The 9,607-nt window shown below is 36.5% G+C and overlaps 1 protein-coding gene across 1 annotated transcript; it reads right to left on the bottom strand.

The window, feature by feature from the left end:
- Window positions 1-1,131: 1,131 nt before the first annotated feature.
- On the bottom strand, window positions 1,132-8,983 carry LOC145619146 (coatomer subunit gamma-like). The gene is made up of 18 exons (XM_081673755.1): window positions 8,827-8,983; window positions 8,453-8,550; window positions 8,310-8,360; window positions 8,086-8,199; window positions 7,783-7,983; window positions 7,602-7,703; window positions 6,014-6,121; window positions 5,691-5,921; window positions 5,055-5,305; window positions 4,760-4,931; window positions 4,481-4,636; window positions 4,353-4,403; window positions 3,777-3,917; window positions 3,504-3,701; window positions 3,264-3,395; window positions 3,001-3,174; window positions 2,117-2,359; window positions 1,132-1,703 (listed from the first exon to the last, which is right to left on the bottom strand). The coding sequence occupies exons 1-18, from the start codon at window positions 8,870-8,872 to the stop codon at window positions 1,509-1,511; spliced, it is 2,664 nt and encodes an 887-aa protein (XP_081529881.1). The 5' UTR covers window positions 8,873-8,983; the 3' UTR covers window positions 1,132-1,508.
- Window positions 8,984-9,607: the final 624 nt, after the last annotated feature.

The following is a 9,607-nucleotide window of genomic DNA, read 5'->3' as shown; positions in this document are numbered from 1 at the left end:
ACCATGATCCCTAATACTCTCCAGGTGTCCAATTGGGTGGGTGGAACCTTTCAATATGCATTAAAACGGTCATTTTACCCGTTCCTAACTTACACCGATTTCATAAACTGGAGCCTACCACGAACATTTTTGACAACATATAATGGTAACATATGGTTCCAAATGTCATTATATGACCTTAAGATGTATCCCATAGGGTCTAAAGACTTTTTGCCATCGGACCCCGTAGCATAAAAAATTGCTCAAAAAGCGTGGATAATAGCCTTAAATTTTGGAATTTTTTGACCTTTTTTTCGCCCGAAAATTAAATTGCCGAGATGTTTAACATGGTCACTAATACCCTTCCTTCGGGAGTCCAACTGGGTGGGTGGAACCATCCAATATGCCTTAAACGGGCAATTTACTCATTCCAAACTTGCACCGATTTTGTGAACCGAAGCCTACCACGGACATTTTTGACAACATATAATGGTCATATATGGTTCCAAACATCATTATATGAACTTAAGATGTATCCCCTATGGTCTCAAGACTTTTCGGCACCGGACCTTGTAACATAAAAAATTCCTCAAAAAGCATGGATAATAGCCTTCACTTTGGGGATTTTTTTGACCTTTTTTTGCTTGGAAATAAAAATTATCGAGATGTTTACCATGGTCCCTAATAACCTCCGGGTGTCCAATTTGGTGGATGTAACCATCCGAAATGCCTTAAATCGATCAATTTACTCATTCCAAACTTGCACCGATTTCGTGAACTGAAGCTTACCACAGACATTTTTGACAACACGTAATGGTCATATATGGTTCCAAACGTTATTATATGACCCTAAAATGTATCCCTAAGGGTTATTAGACTTATCGCCACTGGACACAGTAACATAAAAAATTCCTAAAAAAGCGTGGAAATTAGCTTTCAATTTTAGAATTTTTTTAACCTTTTTTCGCCTGAAAATAAAGTTTGCGAGACGTTTACCATGGTCCCTAATTCCCTCCGAGGGGTCCAATTGGATGGGTGAAACCATTTAATTTGCCTTAAAACGGTCAATTTACTCGTTTTCGTAAACACTAAAATGTTTCAAGGAAAGTAGCCAACTTATATGAAATAAAGAACGAGGTTCATACAATGCAATGATAAAAATAGAAAACATTTTATTGTTTAACTTTTTAAGTGAATACACAAGTATCTCATGATATCGGGGAAAAATGGATAGATTCATACACAATACTACAAATATAACAAACAAACAAAAAAAGAGCTCCAGATTTTCGGCTAAGGGGTACAACCAACTAGGGTATGCCAGTAAGTTGTAGTACCAACCAATCCCCCGTCAACACCATGAACCAGACTTCAATGTAGACAGAATTTGCATAAACTCAAAAGGGAATCTGTAATGAATTAATAGGGCAACCTTGCTTTGTATGGGAATATCCTCATCTCTACAACTAGCATCTGTTTCCCGCCCCACACTACGACTTTCACCTAAAAAATCAACATATATATAATGTTTAGCCGCTTGCAACAATTTCGTGAATTGTGTCACTGACAGCATCATCTTCTGATCTAACAGCGAGTTTCATTGCCACTTCTCTGTTTGAATCAAGACCAAATTGTAGTCGAACAAGAACCTTCACATTTCCAATGAATACGCCAGAAAGCAGGCATGTGTGTGACCTTGAATTGCTTGGCACCACTTCAGTACCCTGAAGATCATACACAATGGGGAATAGTCATTAGCATTTTCATTTAGCCTTTTGCCAGTGGAAAACATATATAGTGACAGTCCAGGGAAAATAAACCAAAAGAAGAGGCTGATAAGAAGCTGGCTAAGCTAATATAATTTGATTGCTTCAACAATGAAAAGAAACACAAGTATAGCCAAAGCAATTTTCCCATGCCCCAACAGATTTCGGGGTTTGGTTGGCAATTATGGAGGGGAGGGGACGATAGAGATGGAAGAGTGGAGGTGAGGGAAGAGAAGGAGTCAGCTTGAATAAAGGGAAGAGAACAGACCCCAAAACAAGGAAAATTAAATCATGTTCTCCCTTGATCTTTAACCGGCAATATGATTAGTTCATTAGAAAATATTCAAAGTAACTTCTTTCTGTTAGCTTACCTCACAAGGTTGCATGCCGAGAAGGCTGATGACAGCATTTACTGCTTCTGTGAGGTTTTCCCTTGGGCCAAGACCATATTCATCCACTTTCTCAAAGTCATCACCAATGCTGTCCCAAGCATTTCTGAAGTTAGATACACCAACCTTCAACATGTAATCAGCTGCCACAACATCCACATCCTCAAGCTGGTAGTCTTCTTCCATGCCATCCTCCTCTATAACCTCACCAGTAGATGGGTCAACCTGCACCAACATACAAAATATATTACTGAACCTAACAACTGTTTCAGAGCTTACCCAAGCTTACCAACAAGCATAACTGTATTACTCAACCTAACCTATTTACCAATTCTGCTTTAGCATGTCAATTCATATAAAAAGCATGTATACCACACATATATGAGGATCAAGGTCATTGGGGGAATCCATGCCTTTGTTGGATTGTCGAGTGTCCAACATGGGTACTTAGGATACATTAAAGAATTGAAGTTACATACAGAAAACAAATAGGTTCCAGACCAAAAGGATGAAATTAGATATTTGTACAACTATCCTATTTAACATCAGCCAATACTATTAGCTAAGAAAAGAGACCAAAAATGACTGTCCAAGACGAAAGTAGCATGATTACTACATAGGCAGAAAGATCTCTGGGTAGAAGCATTAATGCAAGGAATCAAAAGAATTTTTTTTTTTTAAAAAAAAAAAAAAACAGAAGTAAGCACAAGAGAATTACATAAATTTTACTCATCCCTATAAAATTACCCAGCACGCAGTAGAGAGCTAAAACAGGTGAGGAGCAGCATTTTAGATCAAAAATCACCAAAAATTACAGGAAGGACTAGTGGGAGAAATACATTCATAAATGTTTGTAAAAAGTATACCTCCTTAACAATGAATCTCAAGTTATTTGAAAACTTGCCCACAGCAGGCACTCCCTCAGGCTTCTGGAAGGCGACAAATGTATGTCCAGGAGTGTCATATGGAAGAGACCTGAGAGGCTTAGATGCTATTTCGACAAAATCTTCTGCTTCAGAAGCATCCACGGTAACGGTAACCTAGTAGCAAACAAGCAATACCTCAAAAGGTCAACAGACAAGATTGAAGAGCATAGAGATATCATTTTCTGATAAGTCAGAGGCCTTACATCTTCTAATAATTGCTCAGGAATGGTGTTGGTGCAGTTGTATTGGAATACAACGTGTCCATCATATACATGCTTGACAACATTAACTGCATACTCTGTCTCAGCTTCAGTGAGCTCAACAGGAGCTGAAGACTGGAAAGTAAAGAGCATAATTAAAAATTTTACAGCAAGAACCAAAATTATTAATCGCCCAGTATCAAACCCCACTCCCCCAAATTATAAACAAGGGTTTAGTCAAACCTTAAAGAGCTTGCCGAACGACGAGAATTCTGGAATAGAGGACAGTAATTTCTCATAAGCATCCACATTATTTGAAGCAGCAGCAAGAGGAGTATCCAACCCAGGGTGCTTCTTGTTTGTTGCTTTCTTCTCAGCAAGTGGCTGAGACTTGACCTCCTTGGGAACAGAGTTAATGTCAAATGGTTCTTCAGAGGGCTCCTGGATAGAAAGCAAACCAATGAACAAATAGCTTCAATGAAAGCAATGATCAAATAAAGTAACAAGCATACTTACATAGTTCTTTAGACTAGTTTCCAGATTGGATAGAGGGACATCCAGAGATCCGAAGAGAAATTCCTTAGCATCCTCGTCAGTTTCAACAACTCCACCATCACCTCCCAGCGTATTCAGATAAAGCGTAGCCCTATCACGAACCTGTAAACAACCCCAAAAAGTCAGCTAACACTCAAAAAGTCATAAGAACATAGCTATCTTAGCGTAGATAAAGCCTAGCACTACCAAATAAATTAAGACAGTTCAAAAAGTTATCAAGATCTCTTGGAACTGGGAGACAGGCTCTAACCACTTGAACTATCCCTCACTCTCATCAACTCTGAACAAGATAAATGTAAAGTGGTTCCATGGAGCTATTACAATACTATTTATCAGTTAAACAGATATATCAAATATGTAGTTTGAACTTCATGATTAAAAGGATGTCCCAGTATGATAGAATAAGGGGGAAAAAAGATGCCTTGGTCTCTAAATAATTTGGGGTCATGAATTGCCAGAAAATAATGGAACAAAAAAAAGAAGTCCTTATACGATAGAATATAGGAACAAAAGTTAAGCAATAAAAATGAGCTTCACCTCATCATCACTGTCAAATAGGCAGCGTCTCAACAGAATGAAGATACGGGGCTGCACAAGAAAAAGCCCAACATTAGAGGCCATCAACTTTCATTTAATTTGAAAACCAATAAAACCAAGTAAAATACCTTCAGTGAATCGACCATGGCACCAAATTTCGCCAATGTGCTTACAGCACTGGCCCTAACAGTGGCATTCTCAAGAATAACTCTGTTATAGATATACCGTATGTATTTGCTGGGATCTGCTGTCTTTGGCCCCTCAACACCCAAGAAATGCAGAATCTGGAGGAGCAGTAACATATTAAAAAGAATAGCAAATAGTAAGTTGCAGCTTAGAACCAATAGATTCACTAAAAAACAATTAAAAATAAATAAATCACATTGTAGAGAGGTGTGGACTGTAACCTGAGTGGAAAGGTACGTAAATTCACAGTCCTCGATGAATTCACAAAGGTGAAGAAGCCCACTTTCTTTTGCGTCTGGGATATCTCTAATCAGTATGACAATAGAGTCAACAATTGCCTTCTTATAATCAAAACCACCTTCTTCTCGAAGAATATTGCTCAGGAAATTCATTCTGAAATAGTGTTATTGGGAAAGATCAGTCATCAAAAATCCAATAATAAAAACATCTAGATACTAATCTACAGAAAAGAAATGTAGTAATTGATTATAAAGCAAATGAAACTAGTACACATACAGTGATCTATATTTCAGAGGGAACTTCAGACAAAGAGATCTAATGGCATCAACAACAACAATCTTGAACTCATCGGCAATATCTGACATGAAGTTTGTGATCTGTTTCATGAGGCGGTCTACACTCGATTCATTTCCAGTTTTTAAAAGAGTTGTAATGGCAAGAGTGGCAATGCTTCTATTCTGATCAGATATTAGGCTCTCCATGTCAATGTTGCAGTTCGTCACTGCCATTGGATGCATCATAGCAACCTGCACAAAAACAAAGATGTTGAATTAAAATGAACTTAGATTCAAAATCCAGGCCAGAGATGAAATACAGAAGAAAAAAAGCAAATAAAAAGAAAGGAAAAGATAAAAACAAATGCTAGTGATTACAATTTCATGAGTTGAGACTAGCATTTGTGGTTTTAAGAAATGGTTTTTGAAATTTGCCAAAGAAACAAAGGATGTTTACAAGATATTAAGGAGATAGCAAAGTTATTTAAAGACCATAGAGCAAAATTGAAACAAAATCTCATGCAGCAAGAAACAAATGCTAATCTAACACTAAAGATTGACAACAAAGAGTGGCCTGGTAATCTGATATGAATTATGATAGCAGTACGAACAAGGGCAAATAAAGGAAAAGGCATACCTTGTTTAAAGTACGAACGGCTGCAAAACGAAGGACTGGCTTTGAAGAGCTGAGAAATAGCTGAAGGACAGTGATCGCTGGAGTCAACTCCCGGCTTGTCACACCACTAAGCTCAGTAATTGCTCTTGCAGCTTCGAAAATAACCATTTCCGCCTTATGACGTAGACAGGCTTCAAGATAGTCATAAAATGGCCGATCACCCGTTTGGGTACTTCCAGATTCTTGGATAACCTGCAATAATTTTATTAAGTAAATAACCATCCAAGATGAAATAAGTAGACATGGAAAAACCAAGGGACAGAGGTCTAGCAAAAGCCTTGCACCTGACTTATAAAACGAATTAAGAGACACTGTGCCAATGGAGAGCGCACTGTTCCTCTAGTCAAGTTCGAAACTAGTTTGCTAACAGCCAGACGGTCATTTTGCCTAATCTGCAAGTTCCAAAAAAGCACTTGGACTTCAGATAAAGAAAAACAAAAACCCAAAGCATTTGCAAATTGCAATAAGTACTAATGATTAATGATAAGTGATGCAAGGTTAGACATTTGGCATATGCATCACCGTGAAAATTTGTACCACAGAAAATCGAAAGAAATGTTAAACATTGTCCAATTGCATCAAGTAGTACTAGTTCATTTGATAGTGCTACCAACATTCATTAGGAAGTCATCTGATCATATCCACCAACTCTCTCAATACATTCTCACCACCAAGCGAAAATTTCCAATGTAAAGGATGAGATGGGTCAGATTGAAACACTTTAATGATTGGGATAAAGTAAGCTCCAGTCCCATGATGCATTAAGCCCACGCAGAAAAAAAATTACTATTACTTCTTTCTCATTAATGCATCATCTGACTGAACACATCTACCAACATGCTATTTTGGCCATTGATATCTTCAATTATGTTGAAATAAAAATTATAAAATATAAATGCACACATATAGATTAACCCAACAAGTAGAATAACAACATTTATTTTTACATATCAGTAATTAAATATACACAAAGTTATATAGGATTAGTGTAAAAAGTCAAATTGAAACATCTATTGAGGAACGGATGAAGTATAATGTAAATTAATTTCATAGGTATCATATCTAAATTGCAAATCAATTATCAATTCCCTTCTTTCCAACACTATGCCTCTGCAGCACCAGAGCAATTCAAGACGCATCATTTTAAATTTCTGTAAATGCAATGTTCTAGACATAAACTCAAAAATTGAACATGATCTGATAAATTTATCTCAATTTATAGTAACGGCTAAGAATATGTATAGGTGTAAAAGATCTGATAAATTTATTTCAATTTTACAGCATTACAACATAAAATTTAATAACAACTATGAATGCACCTCCATTGTCCAACCCTCTCCTATATTTCCTTCTGTGAAAACCTAATCTTCATTTCTCTTCTCTTGTACTTATCTTGTTTGTTACAGATTCATCCAAGGAAAAGATGAAATTTATCTTCTCAACAAATATAGAAAAATAAGTTCAGCAGTCGTTTCTTTTTCTCATCTAAGGAAGGAGGAAGTGCTGAGATCAACTAAAAATATACTTATAATATTCTAAGGTAAACGGTACAGAGTAAATTTTATCAATGACCCCTGCATGCGATAAAGGTCAATGATTATATATAAAAAGCATCAGAATAGAATAGCACGACATTTTAAACATTCTCAGGAGGTAGATTGTTGGGATCAGAAAATGATGAGCCTCGGTCACTTTAACAAATCATGTTCTTCCTTCATTTTAGGAGACTAACATGCTACAAACTAGCCTAATCATTAATAGAATAATCCAAAACTTGATTACCACATACGGCAGCACGTATATTCTACAATTTCTACCTATCCCAATCATTCTCACGCACATAGACAACCGAGAATTTAACAGAGGCATTACCTGATGCAGCAAAGCTAAAGCGTGAAATTGCACCAGAGCAGCACGTGACTGAACAGCCTCTTGCACCTCATTACTCCATCGTTTCACTATCTCAGGGTTGGTCTAGCAAACCATCAAAACATATCAGCAACGAAACAAAATTATGGATGCTAAAGTAGCTGGTGAAGGTGTGTTAACAAACCTGAAGCAAGTGAATACCACTGACTAGCGCAGCACTGGCAACAACAGGGTTCTTATCAACAATAGCTTGTTTCAAATACCTTTCAATCTGAGTGAGGAGTGTTCCATCAGTAATTCTACAAAGCACACGAATAGCATTTGCTCGGTACATATCAGTCTTGCTGTTCATGTCCTTCATTAAGGAACTTGTAACAATAATAACCTTCAAAAAATAGGGAAAACATGTCAGCATCCTAGATCATACTAGTACATTGTATCACATTACAAAACTAATACTGGCACAATAACAATCGCAGCATGTAACCTCGTCAGCAGAAGGTGAGAGTTCCTTTATCATCAAATAGACCATTCTCCTTAACCCGTTATCTTTCGATTGGAACAATTTGGTAACAGAAAAAAACACTTCAGTTGCTTCAACCTACAGCAGATCCCATTGAAATAATTTCAAAAAATGATTACCATCAGAACTAAAAGCAATAATGTTCTGAACATATGTCGAATCGACGAATACAGTATTTAAGCACTAACCTTTGTAAACGATTCTCCTTGGTTGAGCAAGTAAAGAAGTTTTGTAATGACCTAAGCAAATCAATGTAGCAGACAACTTTAACAATGCGAAAACACAAATTTTAGAAACTGAAGCAAAATTGAAGGCGAAAATTGTCGAAAACCTGAGAACATCTTCTAGGATCAAGCTGAGGATCGTTGAAAACCCTAGCTTCCTGAAGCACAGCTCCCTTCTCGATCCCCAAAAAGGGAGAATATTCAGCTGCAAACAAAATTTCCAGATCCAATTACACAACAATTCAATCGAATTGCATAATTAAATCCTAGATCTAACCTAATTCTTGTGATCAATCAAATCAATTCAATTACATCAAAATGCACGATTACAACGAAAGATTTCAGCCCTAATTTCATCAGATCCGACATTCCAAAAATTTGATCAAATGTCGGTAAAATAAACTGGAATAAATCACGAAGAAAATTCTACAAATTATAATTGAAACGAAAAATGGAGCAAATTAGGGAGAGAAATGTTTACATTCATCATCTCGATCGTCATCTTTCTTAATGAGAGGTTGCGCCATTGTTGGTGGATCTGCAATGGTTGAAATCGAATTGCGTAGATCGTCTCTCTCTTTCTCACTGTTATCGGTGGAATAGCAAGTGAAGTTTGTAAGGGAGAAGCTTATAACAAAAGGATGGGGACGAAGATCTCTTTTTCTCTCTCCTCAAAACCAAATATTCACCCAAAAGTTTTTTTCACTCCGTAATAAATTTACTCATTTGAGATTTAAGGCTGTACTATAAACTATGTAATTCCATTTTTTTCTAAAAGAAAAAATTGATTTTTATAATGCCAATTTTAACCCACAAAGTTTAATACGAAGTATGTGGTTGGTCACACCGTGTCACCGTGTGTCCATGGTTACTTAGTCAGGGGTAACTCGATTGGTCAAAGATTATTCGGTCGGTGGAAGGTAATTTAGTGTTTTGGTGTGTGTCAACCGGCCACATAGAAAACACACTGAATTTAACCATTCTCTTTAAATTATCTCAACTTTGAATTATAAGATCAAAGAGAGAACTTAAAAAGGTTGAATTAAAGAGGGGAGATGAAGATGAAGTGTTTAATGAAAGAGTTATGAAAAATTGTATAATCAAAAATAAAAAATGTAAAACGACATGTGGCATGTTGAATTGAAGAAGAAGATTGTGAAATGTAATAGAATGTTGGAATGAAATTGAATTTGATTAGTATGAAAACAATTATCTAGCTTAGTAAACTAAGCTATTATATATATTTCATACTACGTAATTGT

Source organism: Chenopodium album, chromosome 27, assembly GCF_948465745.1.
Source record: "Chenopodium album chromosome 27, dcCheAlbu1.1, whole genome shotgun sequence".
NCBI lineage: Eukaryota > Viridiplantae > Streptophyta > Magnoliopsida > Caryophyllales > Amaranthaceae > Chenopodium > Chenopodium album.
This window is presented reverse-complemented; position numbering and strand designations above follow the sequence as displayed.